Here is a 21,099-nt window from a genome sequence, read left to right as displayed (position 1 = left end):
GTGCTCTACGGTGGATAAAAAAAACTCTACAAAAGAGTTGCCAAAGAAAGACCTATTTCAATTGCTACACGTGTCTTAATGCGGAACAGAATCCAGGGCAGAAACAAGATCTTTGGAATAGTTGTGAAAAAAATTAGGGGATAATGAGTATTCTGTGCAGCTAGCCGATGGAACTGGTCCAACGATATATATGACCCCTAGAGAACTTTTAGATACAGTTTAATTATTTTCGAGTAATTCTCAAAGTGTAACATATATTTCTGATTCAGATTCTGTCAAAAGTGATAAAATTGTAGTTCTAGATTTTTGGCCAGGAAATGCTTATCCAGAAGCGGTGATAATGAATCTCTACATTATCATTCGACACAAAAAATGCCCGTCCGACAAGAAACTCCAGTACCGCTGAGGCGTTCGAGAAATTAATACAGCAGGCAACATTCAAGCCCATATCACTAACCTCGGTAGGAGAACGAACACAAACAGCTGTGACAAATGAAAGCAATTCTCAAGATCTAAGTCAAGCTGTTGCAAATCTCGGAACCACTTCAGTAGAAACTTTTCGCAAAGTTTTATCTCAGTATATACATTAGACATAGGCTGTGTCAATTTTTATATAATGATTTTAAAATTTTAAAAATATATAATGATATTGGTGTTCTTTTTTTTTTTCTAGAGTTCAAATAAATTGTTTTATGACATTGCTGCGGACACACTGGACAGCAATGACAAACGGAGAGATATGTGATATGGTGAAATTGTTTTAATGCATTTTATATTTTAGAATTATTATGCTTATGTGGAAAAAATAATATTTGGTAAATAATTGTTGGTCGTTGTTGGATTTGAACCGTGGTCCTTTGTATTAGGGGCGAGCTGCCTATTCACTGCCTAATTTTCTTGATTGACGAAAATGAGATAATTTGCATCCCCTTTTTCTGGCAACCAAACATACATTTCAAAAGCTATTTTTAAATTTTACAATCACTAACATATCTGTATTAAATCATGATATAAAATTCCAAATCTGTTTCTATATGTGGAAACCTATTTAGATAGTTACTGAGAACTGGTATTATACTTTCATGGTATGCTGGCTTATACAGTTGTTCACAAAATGACACGGTACCTTTATCTATCTATGAAGGCAGACATATCATCAGGGTTTTTATTTATGCACAAAGTATCATTTATTTCGTGTTTGTGGTTTATTCTGCATGACGCTAAGACTCAATATATCTTCTCAAAATATTCTGATGCACCGAAAGAACAAAGGGTACGTATTTCGGCTAAAAGGGACCTGGACACAGATTCATATTTTCTTAAATTTTCGGGATAATATCACGAACTACATCTTGCTAGAGCATTTCACACCAATATTTTATAAAATCGTGTTTAAGAACTTCTTTCATCCCTAATATTTAAAAGAGGAAAATTTGTTTTGTATTGATAAAAAATATTGAAGCTATAAACGAGAAAATCCAAATAAGAAATGTGAGAAAGCAAAATCAACACACTAGTGTTGTGAGTTAGTTTTCAGTAATGTTTGCAGAGTAAAAAATTGAACACACCCTGTAAAACGTAAACATTAATAACAAGCATTCTGAGAGTATTGCATTAGCAATACTAGTCCCCTACCGGCAAGTGTAATCTGGTTCCCGTTAAAAATTGAAAATGCCACAATTCCGTCAAAACTCAATGAAGCGGAACAAAATGCAAACTTGATCTATAATTTATGAAGGTTAAGTCACACCCCAAAAATCAGCTCAATATCTGCAAGCGTTTAGAAAAAAACATTAGAAAATCCTGAAAAATTGAAAAGATCGCAATTCCGTCAAAAATCATTGAAGCGGAACGAAATGCAAACTTAATCTGTAACTTATCAAGATACACCCACAAACCAAAAATGAGTTCAATATCTGCAAGCGTTTAGAAAAAAAGTGCGGAAAACCAAGTGGGACAGACTGATAGACAGACAGAGGGACAGCTAGACGGATAGACAGACAGACAGACGGACAGACTCAGAGGAAACCTATAGTCCCCTCCGGTTTAACCGGTAGGGGACTAATAACAGACCTCGTGTCCATGTTTACAAACACACATGTTTGACCCAATGTTATGAAGAATATCGTGATCATTGAAGTTAAAGAATTTTCACGTAATTTTAAATCATTAAAATGAAGTTTTTTTTTTTTAATAAAAATAGAAATATTAAATTGTAGACAAAACGGCAATGCATCTGTACCCAGGCCCCTTTAATACCGGTGCCTTTAACCATATAGGTACGTCTATGCTTTAAACAGGTTGGAGAGAATACTCGAAATCGGGTATTATCCGTGAAATCGCGTGTAGTCCCCGAAATCGGGGTATCGTTGTATCCGCGAAGTCGGGTATAGGCGGTGTAATCACCTTATAAAACTTAAACAATGGGATGGCGCATTTTGCCGAGTCAACTTTCACCTAGAGACAAATGTTATCTAAAGGTATCGCTAGCCAAATAACAATTTGGAAGTCTGAATTAATGCGCATAGGACAACAAATACCCGTGGAACTTAGTACATTTCATGATCTGCACCCAAACAAACGTTCGTTCTGGTTTTATATTTTATATAATGTTAAAAGTATTTGCATCTTCTTCATGTTCATACCCAACACAACAGAACTATTAAATATCAGAAGTCTGGAATTTATAATATTTCCACATCAATACGACAAACATGAACATTTTGTAAATAATTCAATTTATACGGAAACACATTTCACACACAAAATAATCTGACATTTAAACAGGGGGTTTTCTATCGTATTTAATTATGCGTCATTAATTGCTTTAACATTCATCTTGTGCATAAAAATAATTCATCACAAAATGTATAAACTATTTAATGGTTAAAATGTTTCAAATTACGGCAAAAACTAATATAACGCGTATATTATTTAGTATTTTTTCGGAGGGGGGGGGGGGGGTGTGTGTTATGAATCTTTTTTCATCAGTTGATTTTTTTTTGTCGTTGAATAGCATTCCTTACATATATCTTGTACCAGTACATATGTTTTATAAACAGAGAATGACAATTAAAGCTAATTCCCAGAATTATAAAAGGCGACATATTCTTTTTTTTTTTTTTTAATTATTAAAATTTTCTTTGGATTCAACATGCCTCCAACGTTTTAGCAAAGACAATGATGTTCTTAGCAACATAGCTTGTGAGAGAAAATAACTGTTGATCATTTAATTTCGCTGAGTCGGTAATATTTTACCATTTTTCGGCGACTTCAGGGGACGAAAGTGAATAGCTATAACGGTTGTTACTAGCTGCTTACATTAATTATTCCTTGTCCGGACTATCTCGGTCAAGCGAAAATTAACCTCGAATGTGTTATGCATGTGTCCAAGAGAAACATCCCTCCCCTTTCAAAATAATCAAATTAAATGTAAAATGTTATTGTAGAGTTTTGTGCTAAACGTCATTGAATGGTATATATTCATTGCATGATAAAGAGAGAAGATCTATTCATCTAATAAAAATCATATTGATTCCCTATTTTGCCCTCTTGAGTGAATAGAATTCTCCATATCTCCAAAACATTCATGTAATAATTGTTTATATGCCGAAACAATATGAGGTTAAAATAGAAACCTGTTATTTTCTACCACATTCGACAAGATTAAAAATAACTAAACTTCATGTTTATTTTTTAACACATTTTTTCACCATAGATGAATAATAACAAAAAAGTGATAACAATGAGTAATAAGTATCACAGATTACAGAAAAGACAGGATATTATGAAGTTTTAGTTCCCTGTCACGTGACGTACTGTCTAGAATCAATCAGATAACGTATTTTAGCATATTATAATGAGGTTTAAAGCGATATAATCTAAAATAAACTACAGACTCTGAAGGGAAAATCTACCTTGTCTATCCAATACTATAATAATAATAAAAGAAAGTGTCTCCAATCTGTATGGATGATTAATTAAAAACAATGCAGCTCATGACTTAAGAGCTAAGACGCGATTGAACACTCCACTTCAGTTTGTTCATATGTATAAAAAGTAAAAACAGTATAATATGTGAAAACTTTAATATATAATTCATATTTGAATATTAGCTCTATATTGAGAATGTATGATAAGCACATGAAAAGATGTGCGAATTGGATTTTTTTTATTTATTTATATAAACCAAGCCCCCCACCCCCACCCCAGCTAAACGAAAATCCTTTTTACAAGACATCTCGTTCTCAATTTCCACACAATCACACATAGGTAAAATAACGTCGCTTGCATCAATCAAAATGCAACCAAAACATTGGCGGGTTCTTTGAATGAAAATTTTCATGGTAAACTGACAGTAAAATATTTTCTTTAAAAAAAATTCGCACTTCCCCCTTTCCCAGCGGGAATTGCAGGACTGTATACATACACCATAGGAGGAACTGATGATTTTACTAAAGATTCTTTACCTTTATCAATATACACTGTATTAATTTTTAAAAATGTATTTTAGTTTACATGCATGTACACATGTAGATATTAAATTTATTTCATTTTATATCATTTTTCAACCTGCTTTCCCTTTGTTGTTTTTTTTTTATGTTTGTTTGTTTGTTTTTATTTTATTTTTCCCCTTACGAAAACGTCGGTATTCTATATCGATGAGAAAAACATGTACTTACCAACTGAGGAATAATTTAAATTTAACGTGAAAGGGACACCATACATTTTTAAGTAAAAAAATACATAACACAGCATTAGTCGTTAAATTTCTTCAAAGTTTTACATTTTGTGAATAATGCACAGGTTAAGAAATTAAGCTTGGGGAATAATTTATAGGGAAATAAACACAGAACACATGTAGTTATTTGTTTTTAGAACTTGTACTGAAAAATAATGACGCCACCTTGCCTTCTTTGCTACCCCAGCAGTGTTTGTCGTGTGATTTTAAACTTGTCAGACAACCATTTAAAGAGGCTGGGGGGTTGTGGCCATTTTTAGACTATATTGATCTCCTTTAGAAGAAGAGCTCCATATGAAGATATAGAAAATGATCAAATTTTAAAACTAAAATTTTTGAAATTTTTCTTTGCCAAATGATAGTTGACAGCTTAAGATATCATATCTAAAAAATTAAGTTAAATCTGGTGGTTAATTTGTGGTTAATTTGTTGACCCCCCAGCCTCCTTAAATTGAGTTCAATAAAAATAACCTCCCAAGATACTGATGTACAAGTAACACTAACTGACACAGTGCGCCGTTGCTTTATTTTTCTGTTTTTACAGAAAGTTGCACGGTATACCCGATTTCGCGGATTCAACGATACCCTGATATCGAGGACTATACGCGATTTCACGGATAATACCCGATTTCGAGTATTCTCTCCAACCTGTTAAACGATGTCTCATACTTTAACGCGTCATATGGATGACACGTGCCGATTAATGGCAGACAACTTAGACATCGCCTGAATAGGTAAAGTTTTCTTGCTTCAGATTAAGTGATTGAGTGAAAATCTTAATGTTTACGCAATTAAATTACGTTAAAGCACGTCCTTAACACAGAAAGTACGTAGGATATTGTAGTCAATTAATGTGGAATGTGTATTCTTGGAATTTATACCGAAAGTAGTTTTTGTTTGTTTGTTCTCTAAAAAACCATTACATTCTTACTGAAATATTCTTATCTGTGATTTCCTTTCAGTAATCATAGCATGGCGATTTCATCTGATATGGCAAATCCCAAAATGCAGACACCGGTAAACTGTGACACTTGTGAAAATACGGCGGAACATTTGTGCAAAACGTGTCACGACAGGTTATGCCACAAATGTAAAGATATCCACTCTAGAAGTAAGGGTACATTTGACCACGAAGTCGTCTTATTAACATATGAATCACTTACATTGTCTCATGAATGCCCTTCTCATCTTATTTGCAAATGGCATCCAAACTTTCGGGCAAATATTGGATGTCAAGAATGTGAGGTTCCCGTTTGTGAGAAATGCCTTATTGGGGAACATAATGGTCATAAACTAATGGATTTTACAGAAATGTTCTATAAGAAGAAGGAGAAACTCGAACTGAAATTATCTACAGTTTGCGCAGAGCTACCAAAATATGAAGCAACACTGAAGAAAATTATCGAAAGAAAAGCGCTGGAAATGGAGAACAATGAAATTGTGAAGAAAGAAATTCGTGCTCACCTTCAAAGAGTGATATCAGAACTTAAAGAAACCGAAAAACATCTTGAAGAAAAGGTTGATGAGCGAGAGAAATCTAACTTAGAAATACTTAAAGTTCAAGAGGATCGATTTCTATCCCACGTTCGAAATATGAAAGACTTTATGTCAAGTTTTCAGACGAACGACATGCAGAAGAGAAGTTTCTTCATCTTATATGCAAATTGCACCCTTGGTGTTACGATGCCAGATGAGTGTCCATCCTTATCGTTTCCTGGTATAATCAAATATTTGCAAGAAGAAAAGGAAAACTTAAACAGAATGCCGATTTCAAAGATATTGGGAATGCTTTATAGTTTTGCAATAGCTCGACCGCTATCATCTGCTGCCATGGTTGTACTTCAGTCAATAGCCATAAACAAAGGACCGATTGAGTCCCTTTGTAGTCAACTAAACAACAACGTATGTTCATATTGGATTTTCTCAAAAAATACATCAGAATTTATGAATTTTGATAGTAAAGGTAATTGCCTTTCAAAAGTAAATACAAACATTCAAAATTTCAAAAACAAACCTATATGTGTTACTGAAGTTGGCATGGTTATCTTTAGAAAAAGTCAACCAACATTATATGCAACCGGAACAAGCAGTGAGACATTATTTGTAGATTTAACACCTTTGTTACCTGTGTGCATGTGTCTTGCAAGAAGCGGGGATATTTTGGTTGCAGCAGTGCATATGCAAGAAAATGTTGGCGCAGTTGTCCGATATAATTGTGAAGGAAAATGTCTTCAACGCGTAACACATTTATGGGAAAAAATGATTCCTAAACCAATTTTCAAAACCAACAACCTTCGTGCGTACATTTCAGAGAACATAAATGGTGATATATGTCTGTCCATAGACGTTGTTAATGTCATATGTACAGATGGAGTACTTAGATTTACCTATACAGGGAAGGAGGCGTCATTGGCTTATCCATTTCTTCCCCGTGGAATATGTACAGATATTCTTGGAAACATTCTCATCGCTGATGAAAACAACCATGGAATTCACGTTTTAGACAAAGATGGCAAGTTTTTATCTCTATTAACCATTCCGGTAGATGACCAAGTTAATCCAATATCTGTGTGTGTTGACTACAAGAACGACCTCTGCGTCGGTTGTTCAGATGGAAAAATAAGAATCATCAATTATCTAAGCTGACGAAGTGAAACGTTTTCGAAAAGATTTTGCAATATGTCCTACATCAAATCCTCATTTCATCTGTAAATATCATTTTGGTGTAGTTTGACGATCACTTTGTCAGGAAGAGGCCAATGTTTGATCCTAATTCTCGGCGCCACGTCAAACCGAAGACGTTTAACATATGTAGTGACTGTTGATTCGCCATTCATCTAACATTAGAAGTAAAGTCTTGAATCAAATCTATTTTTAATAAAGCATAAACTGATGTAATTTTCAAAGTAAAAGAAAAATACTGATTTTTTTTTATTTAGAAATCAACAATGTCTATCTCTGTTTATATTCAAATTGGCCATATAATTGTAATACAAAATTATCTATTTCTTTGAAAAGTAGATGGATTGCCTAAACCAAATTATACATAACTTTGAATGAACATGACGGAGTTCCACGAAACGTGATGAAAAGGAGCAAAGTGTCCAATATGAATAAAACAGATTTTTCTGTCAGCTACTGGTATAAAACGGATGGAATACCATAAGTCATTTATTTCTAACACAAAGTGAGAGAAAATGACAATATAAAGTGTTTTTCTTGTGGTTATTTCTGTAACACAACATTCTCAGATATACATTTCGTAAGAATATCGTTTTATATATTAAAATTAATTTATTTCAGCCATTTGTGGGTTGTGCGTTATGGATATAAATTAAAGTACCTGTAGTAAACGCATTCAATGTACGATGATTATTCATACATAATAAAATAATCATTGTGAATTGCATGCATTTACAACGATGTACAATGATTATGTTTACAACTTTGTTGAATTTTTATGTACAGTCTAGTTTACATAGAATAACATATGAAATGTGGAACAATTTGTATTGTCACTAAATTCTGGATAATAGGGCTAGTTTTTTTTTTTAAAATTCAGTTACTGAAAGTGTATTTTAATGGGTTAGTTTATACATGCAATATGCATGTCTTACTGGTGAACTGTTTAATGAAATTTTTTCCTCGGCCATCTTTTCGCTAACCGATGAACGAGGTTTTTCGTAGGTCCTCCCCGTGTTTGTCTAAGCGAAAGCAGTAATGTTTTTATTACTGAAAAGAGGAACAATTCCCTTTTAGCGTAACTATAGTCGTGCTCGATCTATCTACTGAGCCAGCTACCCAGGCCGATATGTATATACACGGCCCAAACCATTACATGTTTTCTGAATTTGATGATCATGATGATATGAGCGGCGTTCCATAAATAAACGCACCTTAATGCCAAGGTCAGCTGAAAATAGGTGAAGCTTAGAAGAGAGTGCACAACAGATAAACGGGCACATACAGGTATTATAAGTTTTAAACTTTCCTCAAATAGTTTATGTACATACGCTTGTGTGCAAAAAGCATTCGGAATAGGTCAATCATCCATTGTAAGTCCTTTGACGTATTTGAAACATGTACAGCGCATTATGTATACAAAGGGGACCAAAGCTCGTTTTGATCCCAAACTTTCCTACCCATTATTAAAGAAGGTAAGTACATGTATATGTTGGTAAACTTTTCCCGAGTACTATGAGATTTGGTGCCGATCGAAGCGAGGGACCAAATCGAATGGCGAGGGAAACTTAGTAGGCCTAACGTTACACGTTAGTACACGTTTTACACGAAAAGTTAAACCCTTTGCGTTTCTATGGTGGCATATTTCTGCCCCATGTGTGCAAGTTATTTTTCTGTCAAATATGTCGACATGCAAGATAAATATGTTTACATGCAAGAAAATTGCAATCAAATAAGAATTATAAAAAAAACTTTATAAAATCTCAAATATTGCCCACTTGTGACTTCCAATATGCTAGATGCTACTTATTTATGTCGACATGCAAATTATTAATGTTGACATGCGAGATAAATATGTTGGCATGCAAGTTATTTATGTCAACATGCAAGTTATTTATGTCAACATGCAACTTAGTTATGTCAACATGCAATTTGTTTACGTCAACATGCAACTTAGTTATGTTGACATGCGAGATAAATATGTTGACATGCAACTTAGTTATGTTGAGTAGCGGATATACATATAATTTTAAAAAAGTAAATATCCAAAAATGAAATCACAAATCGATTTAAATGTCTGAAGACCCAGAAATGGCAAAAAGTTTACAGTGAATATGATCGATTTGTGATTTCATTTTGGATATATACTTTTTTAAATATGATCGATTTTCAAAATGATAAGATTTTGAATTAAATGATTAAATTTAATTCTAAATGAAATTACGTGATACACAATTTGAACATTTGTGCGAGCGTACAGATTCGTTACTACCCAAGACGCGTGCGATGAGGCACGGTTCTGTTTTGTTTTGTTTTTTTTTTTTTATTAATTTTTTTTTTTTTTTTTTTTTTTTTTTTTTTGTTGGTAAAATTGAAGTTGAATTTAATGAACGAAAATTATTCAAGCAAATGTTGCTGTATAAATTATTTTCTATAATATGAGGCAGACAATAAAGTATAAATTGAATTTCCTTAGATAAAATGTCCTGGCGATTCAGAAACATGACCGTAGATTATAAAACGTTTTTAGGGCCCCTCTCTGCGGGCGACCTATAGTAATTAGTGTGTCCGTCCGTCCATCTGTTCATCCGAGGTTTCTTTTAAAGGATGTGCAAAGGGTTTTAAAGGTCATAGCAGAACTGTATCTGAAAATGCATGTAAACATAAATAAGTTGCATGTTGATATAAATATGTTGCATGTCAACATATTTATCTCGCATGTCAACATAACCAAATTGCATGTCGACATAAATAAGTTGCATGTCAACATAAATAAGTTGCATGTCGACATATTTATCTCGCATGTTAACATAAATAAAATGCATGTTGACATAAATGAGTAGCATCTAGCAGGTTGGGTGTCACATGTGGGCGATAATCGAGATTTTTGAAGATTTTTTTTTATAATTTTTATTTGATTGCAATTTTCTTGCATGTTGACATAACTATCTTGCATGTCAACATATTTATCTTGCATGTCGACATATTTCATGATATTTGATAGAAAAATAACTTGCACACAAGGGGCAGAAATATGCCACCATACGTTTCTATCGTCTACTGTGTTTTTTATTGTAGATAATGATAATTAAATCCGGACAGGTGCAATTTCGTACAGGCCCAGTTGTGATAATCATACTCTCAGGGGTATGTCTGCAACAATTCAGGTAACGTCTACAGTGAGTAGTTCTCATAAACATGATGAAGGAATCAGGTTCGTTATCTCTATGAAGATAGCTATGTCTTTTTTAATATTAAGACAGGAGCTTAGGAATCTTAGGACATTAGTGAAAATCTGTTTTTGAATGTATATCATTTAGATAAAGATTTGAAAAAAATAGTCATACTGCTCCAAAAAAGCGAAGAATCCTATAGAAAAATGCCCCCCCCCCCCAAGAAAAAAACGTTTCGGTTGTGTCAGCCTATAACGGGAAAGTTTACACACAATTTAGCACTATAGGACTTTGTCTGTGTATTTGGAATTCGTTATAAATCATATTTTGACTTTTTGTTGTGCTTTCTTGGAATCGAAGATGATGAGTAACTTTTAACGTTTGCACTATCCGATTGGATATGTATCATTCTGGCTGAAGTATAAGTGACACAGTGTAAATTCTAGATATTCATTCAATTAAACTTGGCTTAATTTTCTGTTTTAATTTTGGCCGAAGTTAATTATTACAGAAAGAAAGAGGGAAATAAAGAGAGCGAAATCTGTTTATTTTACCAATTCTGTAGATTTTATTGACTTTTTTAGTACCTCAGGTCCAATGGTTTAATGTTCTTGTCGCTGTGTCCATGATTAGAACCTGTCATTGATAATGATAGTTTTAATAATTATGCACACAATGGCATAGTCATCCAACTATGAAGCTTGGTGATTTCATCATTATATATGCTAAAATGTATGATTGAATAAATATTGTCAATGAGATGTATGTCTCTTGACTTTAATAGACTGAATTGAAGCTTGGGTTTGGAGCATGCAGCTGTGGAGTGTACCAAGTTATTTGTTATAAGCAAAAACCCTTTGTTCGAGGTGTGTAGCATACATGTACTAAGCCCGTTTTTACCCCCAAACTCTTCAAATTCGAACCCATTATTAAAAAGACTGCGTCCGTTTTGATCTAAAACGTAAATTATAGGTACGAAGAGTTAGAGAGCTTACCCCCGGTATAGGTACAAAGGGTTAGAGGTCAAAGGGACTTAGCTCCTGTGCATGTAATAGGTCAGGATGCGAAAAAAGCTTTAGTCCTAGAAGAGTGAAAATTTTGGCACCGTAGCTGATTCTTAAAATAAACAATCTTGTATCTTTACTTACATGATTAAAACTGCCTTTGCTTATATTTTTCACTGAGGCAAATCGAGGTAAATACTGTCCATTATTTATGTTGTATGATTGTGCAAACTTCGGCATCATGGAATAAGGAAAGAAGAGTGATCAACAAGCATGCTGAAAAAAATAGAAGCTACTTTTTTTCACCTCATTCACTGGAACTCCTCTATTATTGTCCACAAATGGCCAGATGGGAACATAGTTATTACTTGATAAAAAGGGGGGGGGATATTTTTGAAAAAAAATTAACCGTCACTTTAAAATTGTTTAATGTTTCAAAGTTTAATGCTCAGTTTTCTTGAACATCGTTCCTAATAAGAAAAACAAATCGTACTTACCTCAGACTGTCTGTTGAATATCTTATGCAAAAGTCCATGTATCCCAAGCAAGAAATCTGAACTAAACTAATGCTGCCATCAGGGTTCAGTAAGATCCAAGAAATTGCCCCAAGTCGCCTTAATTTCTATATATTTACATTTTTAAATTTCTTTGTCCGAGATAAAACTACAAATAGTAAAAATACTTGATTACTACATAAAGCTACTGTTTCATTGATAAGCGTGGTTAAAAAAAATTCGTGCGGGGCGGGACAGAGACAGAAGTAGGGGTGGGGGGTGGGGGGTGGGGCTTCTATCACGTGAATTTACGGAATCAAGAGCATGTAAATATATATGAAATAACTGTCAGATTTTTTGGTTTCATGACGATGGTCAAGCAATTGGATTGCGTGATAATTTTATGCATAAACGCCTTCGGCGTGCATGCAAATTATGACGCAAGCCAATTGCTTGATCACATCATGAAACAAAAAAAATCAGACAGTTTTTTCCTTAAATACAGTACACTACCATTGCATGCTGATTTTCATGAAATTCATGTAAGGCAAAGAAAAAAATGTGTTTGTTTACTATTATATATTTATAAAAAGATAGGGTGTGTAGGTAGGATTTTTGTTTTTCTTTTCTTTTATTTCTTTTTTTACATATAAGGGCATACTTTGAAATACATTTCATGAAAGACAGTTTGAAGCTCTCTTTTTCTATTAATGCTTTTTTACCACATATCCGACAACTTGATGAGGGGGTGCTAAAAAGTGACCTCACGGCTTATGAATTGGCCATAACATTTAAAAGAAAATATACACAGACATGCAATTTCCGTATTTTATAACAAAAAAGCATTTGGGTCGGTGCATAGTATTAAGGTCGGTCAGTTAACCGTAAATAAACATTTTTTTCTTAGGCCTTATGTGATTTCTGGTTCTCTACGTAATGTTTACATTAGAATCACGTTTTCTTTTTTTTTTAGATAATATGACTGACAGAGAAGCTTTGGAGGAGGTTCGCATGCAGAGTGCAGTAGTTTGTGATACCTGTGAAAATACAGCAGAGTACTTATGCAAGACATGTCATGATAAACTATGCACTAGATGCAAAGACATCCACAGTAGAAGCAAATCTTCTTTTGACCATGAAGTCACACAACTGATGTTTGAATCTCTTTCTCAGCTGTCAGAGTTTCCATCTATTCAGGTGTGCAGGTACCATCCAGGTTTCCGTGCGAATATCTGCTGCAGAGAATGTGAGGTACCGGTTTGTGAAAAATGCCTGGTTGACGACCACAATGGTCATAAACTGGTGGCGACTAAGATACTATTTCTGGAAAAGAAAGAGAAAATTGAGAATAAATTTTCCTTCGTAGAATCTGAGTTACCAAAGTATGATGCAAAACTGGCCGCAATTAAAGAAAGACAAGCCAGCCAGGTTGAAAGGACTAAAATAGTGAAAAGTAAAATTAATTCTCATTTTGAAGAGGTGAAATCAAAACTTGAGGAGGAGAAGAATCGGCTTTTAGAAACAGTAAACGTCAAGGAAGAATCAGAAATTTCTGAACTACAAATTCAGGAGTCTCAAATGCTGGAATACATTAAGAATATTCATTCATTCATGACGGATTTTAGAAATGCAATACCAGCTGAAAGAAATAGATTCATCTTATATGCAAATCCGTCTATTAAATCTACTGTGCCGGAAATCTTTCCATGTTTACCGACCCCTGGCAAGCCGCAATTCTCTAAAGGCTCGTTGGATGAAACTGCCATCACTAATTTGTGTGGAAAAATCTACCTACAAAGAGATGGTCTTCAACTTCAAGCAAATTTCTTAGAAGTTGAAGAAATCATAGCAGGAAGTAAGAAAATCGAAGGTCTTTCCTTTCAGTCAAATGATGATACATTTTGGGTTTACTTTGAAGGTGATAAGGTTTTTACAAAGATTGACAGAGTCGGAAATGACCTTTTTAAAATTAAAGGATCTTCAGCAAACAACAAACCAATATGTACATCTCCAGATGGAGATGTATATTTTAGGACACACCCCAATGTAATATCAAAGTTGAGTCCAGACAGAGAAGAAACAATATTTGTAGACTTTAGTGATCAATCAACTCTACCAATATGCATGTACTTTCTGAAAGATGAGGAATGCATTGCGATAGGAGTGATAAATGCAGAAGTAACAAAAGGGAAGATACTACGATATAGAAGGCGTGGGCAATTAATTGATGAAATTAAAAGTCCTCTTTTATTCAGATGTCTTGTACAAGCATACAAAGGGGACCAAAAAATAGAACAAACGTACGTAGCTGGTAATATCAATGGGGACATCTGCATCTCAAACAGATTTGTCGATGTTTTTGACAAAGATGGTGAACTTAAATTCTCTTACACCGGTAGTAGGAAAACTGGCAATACATTTTTATCTGGTGGGATATGTACCGATATTCTTGGACAGATTCTTATAGCTGACAAAACAAGCCACTGCATTCATGTTCTCAATATTGAAGGAAAACTTTTGAAGCTAATGGATGTTCCGAGACTAGAAAGGAAAAGTTACCCCATTACACTGACCATAGACGCTAACTACTGTGTATGTGTTGGATGTTCCGACGGTAGAATCAAGGTCTTAAAATACATTGAATAGTTCTTTTTCTCAATTTGATTTTCAAACATTTCTTTTTTTTTAGTGAAAACACATCTTTAAAAAAAACTATAAGATCAGAAAATCTGAAAAGAAAACATAGGCGACAACAACGATAAATAGATGAATGGAAAAATATTCCACCAATAAAACTAAAACAAGCTTTAAAAAAAAGATATCTTCCAAAAAAACCGATTTGAATGGGGGAAAAATGGAAGATCCTTGATTTTATTTATACCTGTCTATATTCATTGTAAACGGTCGTCTCCCAGAAGACCTGAGTTGTTTTTGTTCTTTTTTTATATACGCTGTATATTTTTCAACAAACAAATTACATTTGTTATACCTTTAAAAATTTGTTCCTATATAAATCAATACTTATAGAAGTCTAATGTTTCCAGTGTTTTACTGAGCGGGCATAAGAACATCGATGTTTGACCGCGGAGTGAGATATTGGATCTGTCGATGAGATGTTGGACCGCTTACGTCACACAATGGGAGGGGTCAGCTAAATCTCATTTGCATTTGCTGGTGTTCGTCATACATATATGTCAAAATAATAATAATAAAATAAATAAGTAAAAGGTATAACAAAATATTTGTTGACTGTGTTCGAGGGCAAAATGCGTTTTGTCGACCCCTCGAACCAAACTGTTTGCCTTCGGCCTAACGGCCTCAGGCAAACAGTTTGGTTCTTGGGTCCGACAAAACGCATGTTGCCCTCGAACCCAGTCAATAAATCTATATTATTAACTGGGTTCGAGGGCAACATGCGTTTTGTCGGACCCAAAAACCACACTGTTTGCCTGAGATCGTTAGGTTACTGTTTATTTTGACACAATCTTGCGCTGGCCTTCATTTTTACGATAATTGATAAGATACAGCTGATCTACAGTGTGACGTAAAAAAGTCATAGCGGTCCAACATCTCATCGACAGGTCCAATATCTCACTCAGCGGTCCAACATCGATTTTATTTGGATCGCTCAGAAAAACATTGGAAATGTTAGACTTTTTTTAGTATAGATTTATATATTAGGAAACAATTTTTAAAGGTAAAATAGTGTTTCCTATCTCATGTAATAGTTATTATATTTGGTAGATGAATTGTTCAAAATATGACAAATATGTCTTTAACCTGATTTTCCTGAAACCTACACACTCGGGGAAATAAAACTAAGAATTCATATACTGTGGCCTCGTATGTAAAGCAGTATTATACCGAAAAAAATCTCTTCCTTGCTTCATGACAAGGCCTACGGGGGTGGGGTGGGGGCATAAATCTTACCTCTTACTTATTCAAGTTACTCGTCAAGGTTCAAGTTTTCAATAAATGTGAAGTGTTTTAATCAAGTTATCTTTACTGTTAAAATTTGTGTTAATTTGTAAATATCATTATATAAAAACATTTTAAGTATTGTAGTTTACTACTTCTAGCGTTTCTTTTGCGTGTCAGCATATAATTTCAAATTTTTGAACATCTATTTTCTGTCTCTTAAGGTTCATGGTAGCTTAATCGTAGAGCGCTCGCTCCTTGATCGGAAGGTTGTGGGTTCAATCCCCGGCCGCGACAAACGTAAGTCGACAAACCTAACTGCTTACAAAATCCGGAAACTCGTTTAGAATGACCCAGCTCTTTCCAATGACGCATCGTTTACAATTCCGACAAATTCACAAGAACTTCACAAATGTTCCAGACGTTAACAATGTCTTTCTTTCGGGATATTTCTACTTGATTGCACGATATTTTTGATATGGTAAAAGTGAATATCTCTCTTAAAAGAAAAGTTAAAACAAGATGTGTTTGTAAAACCACTGATGCCCTCATATGACAGCTATGGTTAAGGTTAGAAATTCTCTCTTATTTAAGTTATGGCCAAGGTTTAAGTTTTTTAAAAGTAGGACAAACTCCTGAGTCAAGGTCAAAAGGACATAATTGTTGGTACGCAAGGGAAGGTCTGTAACGAAGAATATACATGTGAAACATGAAAGCCCTATCGCGGCCTTGAGACCATAAACTGAGAACAGACTCAAGTCAAGATTTCAAGTTGATATACCTTTTGAAATAATCTTGATAATCAAACAAAATTTTCATCATGTGATCGTATCTGAATAATACAGATACCTGCAATTTTTTAATACACTTTTGAAATAAAAATCAAGATATTTAAAATTTAAAAAAAATTACTTAACTCTGTTCTTTCTCAATTTATGTTCTCGAGGCGTGGTCTTATCTAGGCTACCGAGTACTACCCAAAGACGAGCTCCCAGATAGACAAAATTAACTATCGAGGGGGTCCCACAGGATAATTCATGAAAGAAGATGGGCGTATTTGGCGTGTAATCTGCAGGGGCCCGTTTCTCAAAAAGGCCTACGACCAGGCTTAAGCTTAGTCCGGACTAAATCAGTGACTAAACCCGGAAATCGGACTAAGTTGCGTTTCACAAAAAGGCGGAGACTTAGTCGAGACTAAACTTTAGCTTAAATCTACGCCTCCTCATGAGTAGGCGTAAGTTCTTAGTCTGTACACAACTTGAAAAAAGTGGCAAGTGTTTTGATCATAAAGAGTTAAAAGAATAATTATTTTTTACGCGTACGATATAAACACCTATTCATATTCATATATGATATGTAAATAAAAAATCGTGAAATATACAATTATTATGTAGGTAAATAGAAAGGTAGTAAAAATCAGCGAGGATGCAGACTTTTTTCCGTAAAAGGTGGGATGAACTAGAAATTTGTAACTATGAATTTTAAATTGTGAAACTAGGTAAGAAATTAAGAACTGCCAGAGTTTAAAAAAAAAAAAAAACCCAGGCACGCGTAGTATGGGGGAGGAACTGCAACCCTACCGCTTTATGCAGTAATAGTGCTTTCTGTTTAAAATTAAGTTGTAATTTAAGTTGTCCGGCAATTTCAGTATTTCTTTTCTTGTACTGTCAAAGTTTGCTGAATATTTTGGTTACTCAATTACCTACCCCCCAGCCCCCACCCCTTTTCCCCTCCCCCGCACACTTTTTAAAAACGCTGCTGGGTCCTTGATATTTTTTTTTGGTTTTGAAACCGATAATGTTTTGATAAAACTCCTCAAACAATATACATTTAATATATTTTCGATAATGAAAAATATTCGATAATTATGCCATCAACTAATTAAGGCAATGCACCTTTTACCTTAATTTCCCCTTTACTTAAATATAAATATCATAAAAAGGAAAATGTAAAATGTTCCAGTAATTAAAATATCGTTTGTATTGCAAACAAATATTTTTCAAAAGTATAGTTGTCCAAGTCGCGAAGCGGTTTATAAAAAAGCGTAAACTGTTCCAACCCAGTTTATACTGTATAAATTGGGTAGCTATTCAATTCATTGCTTATAATTTAATTTTCGTTCATTTGGTGTAAGAAAAAAAAATGAAATTGTCCTTAAAAAATGACTTCAGTTTGTACAAAATTTGAATATAACGTCAGGCGGATCGATACGTTTTTGACGCAAGTCATTGTGGAGTAGGCAACCCATTTAATACGATATAAAGTAATTTTCTATCCAATCAAATACAACGTTACAACCAGAATTAAAATTATTCTGTTAATGAAATTATAAATTCAATACAACTGATAATTTTTCAAAACTCTTATCCATATTATAATAATACTAGTGTATGATTTTATAATTGTTAAATTTTCCACAGGCCCGTAGAACGCGGTGGGGCCAGGGGGCCCCGGCCCTCCACTTTTTCTGCTATAGTAAATTGTCCTTCAGATGTTGCCCCCCCCCCCCTACTTTTTGTCGCTGTAAGGTCGAGCACTGTCCAATTCCATGACTTCAGTCTTGGACAGTTATAATTAGGTTTTTGACTTGGACAATTAATGAAGTTTTTTTTTTTTTGGTTACATTAATTTGGTAAGTTGCCCCTCACTGTTTGTTAGTTTTTTTTTTTTTTTTTTGCTTGTCAGATTTTTTTGGGAAGTTGCCCCCCTCCACCTTTTAAACTGTTGCTACGAGCCTGTTCCAGCCCTTTGCTACTACCTTATGTGTATTTGTTTTAATGTATTTAACATAAGTGAAAAACAATATGACTTATATTCAAAGGAAAATTACTTAAAATACCCCATGCTTAATCTATTCGAATTGTTCACAAGTACTTATCATGCTTACACTATGTACATCGTCTGGGTTTTAATGTACGATTGTATATCAAAATAACACAATCGTGTACACGTTAATGTTTTTGTAATGTAATTTGTACCTATACAGATTTTTTTATTTGAGCATAAAAAAATAGTTATTTAATTTTAATGTTTTGACCTTGAAAATGCAGGTGGATTTGCGTAATATATCTGTTTGAAAGATTGTGAAGAGAGAAAACATGCACGCGCGCTCATGCTTTCAGTACTTTACTTCTGTGTTTAGGTTTAAGTTTGATATATATTACCGGTAATTTGATCCGCCACATGTAATTGTAGTCTCTAAACCAAATAAAACACGATCTGCGCATGCTTAGTACTTAGTGGAGAGGTCTAAGTCTTAGGCCCAGTCTTACGCCGCTTTCTGAAACGCGATTTAGGCCCGTCTAAATTTGCGTAACTTACTTAGTCGGACTAACTTAGGCCCAAATCTACGACTTTTTGAGAAACGAGCCACAGGAATCGTGTCATTGTGTAGACAGACGTATGCTACTTAGCTATTGTAAAACAATCGGTAGCAACTAAAGTTTCTGTGTACTTCTTCCAGGCGGGAGGAAAAGATACCAAAGAAACTTACAACAGTTGCACAGTCAGTGCAGTATACAAACAAACACAAATACATGTAAACTGCAAGAAAATGTAAACAAAGGTATGGTAATATAACCAGCACGCTCCATTCCGCGCAGGAAACAGCTAGGTGTAACGAATGCGAAAGGTATACCCCACAGCTGATATCGGAGATAGTAAAACGAATATGGCGTATGCCTATTTACGAGTCCCGTTCAGCTTTAAGGGTGGACCTATGTCCAATAAGTCTTTGTATGTTTTTGAAACGTTGATGTTTCTTTCTTTGCAACTTACCTATAAATTCCACGTAATAAAAATGAATACATTTATATGCTTATTTTCAAGCAGCAGCACGTGTAAAAACAGTACGAAATGCTAAAAAAGAATTCAATACAGCTTTGATTTTACAAAAATGCGTTCAAAAAGAGCCAAAATGCCATGGCCAAATTAAAGAGCAAGAGCCACTCAGGGCCTTTTTTGGCCCTGCCAATTTTGAAAATTCAAAACTGCATAGATTTAGTCGATAAGGCAATATACAATACTTGAACACCTAGTTAATGAATATCTACTGAAAATGACGTAATTTTCTTGCTAGTCAATGCATTATGATGAATTGCGTCATTATTCACATATCCTGAATATTTCTACTAAAATTGCCAAAAGATGATGCCATTTTTCATTATTTCATATACAGCACAACCTCCCATCCAAAATGTGTAAATATATTATAAAAGAACTGTTAATGAAGATTATAAAACATATTTTAATTTTTGGATCGAGGGGTGTGCTCACATTTTAATTCTTTACTGAAGGTTCTCAAAGACACCTGTTTTCTGCGAAATTCAGTAACATTGCGATTTCACACAACCTGTTTTCTAATGCCTGGACTCTTCCAAGTCAATTCTGTTATATAAACTGAAAGCACCAAGTCTCTACTTTATATTAATGTTGAAAATGGTACACAGGGTGTTAGTCAATAAATTGGTATATCTACAGGGCCGTTTTATGCATAAAGTGAACCTAGCTCTTTTAAAACTAACATTTATTTAAAGTACTAGACATATCTTTAAAATGATTGCTTTACTGTAATTCATCTTTCACAAAAATTATAATGGACCACAATAAGTATCACCTCAATTTCCTTGCTGTATACTTTTTACGATTAATTTCGTCATAACATTATAGGTAATATCGTAATAAGTCTTTGTGTGAAACTTTTTAGCTCTCCTGAGCCGAAGACTCAAGTGAGCTTTTCTGATCAAAATTTGTCCGTTGTCTGTCGTCGTTGTCGTAAACTTTTCAAATTCTCACCTTTTCTAGAACCACTTGGCCATTTTCAACCAAACTTGACACAGAGTATCCTTGGGTAAAGAGGATTCAAGTTTGTTTGAAGGGCCACAGCTTCTTCCAAGTGGAGATAATTAAGAAATAGGGAAAATTGGGTGGGGTCATTTAATCTTTAATTTAATCTTTTTCTCAATAACCACTTGGCCAGAAAAGATGAAACTTATTTGATTGATTTATTGTATGTTGTTTGACGTCCCATTCGAGAATTTTCACTCATGTAGAGACGTCACCATATACCGGCGAAGGGCTTCAAATTT

At 34.2% G+C, this 21,099-nt stretch overlaps 2 protein-coding genes across 2 annotated transcripts; both read left to right on the top strand.

Moving 5' to 3' along the window:
• The first annotated feature begins 5,659 nt into the window (after window positions 1-5,659).
• Window positions 5,660-7,387, top strand: LOC133204255 (E3 ubiquitin-protein ligase TRIM71-like). Its single transcript, XM_061339997.1, has one exon. The coding sequence runs from the start codon at window positions 5,714-5,716 to the stop codon at window positions 7,385-7,387; it is 1,674 nt and encodes a 557-aa protein (XP_061195981.1). The 5' UTR covers window positions 5,660-5,713.
• Window positions 7,388-13,072: 5,685 nt separating this feature from the next.
• LOC133204254 (E3 ubiquitin-protein ligase TRIM71-like) lies at window positions 13,073-14,740 on the top strand. Its single transcript, XM_061339996.1, has one exon. It carries the CDS (start codon window positions 13,073-13,075, stop codon window positions 14,738-14,740), a length of 1,668 nt encoding a protein of 555 aa, XP_061195980.1.
• Window positions 14,741-21,099: the final 6,359 nt, after the last annotated feature.

Source organism: Saccostrea echinata, unplaced genomic scaffold (assembly GCF_033153115.1).
Source record: "Saccostrea echinata isolate AGI-Se365-2 ecotype Australia unplaced genomic scaffold, CSIRO_AGI_Sech_v1 ptg000052l, whole genome shotgun sequence".
Lineage (NCBI taxonomy): Eukaryota > Metazoa > Mollusca > Bivalvia > Ostreida > Ostreidae > Saccostrea > Saccostrea echinata.
This window is presented reverse-complemented; position numbering and strand designations above follow the sequence as displayed.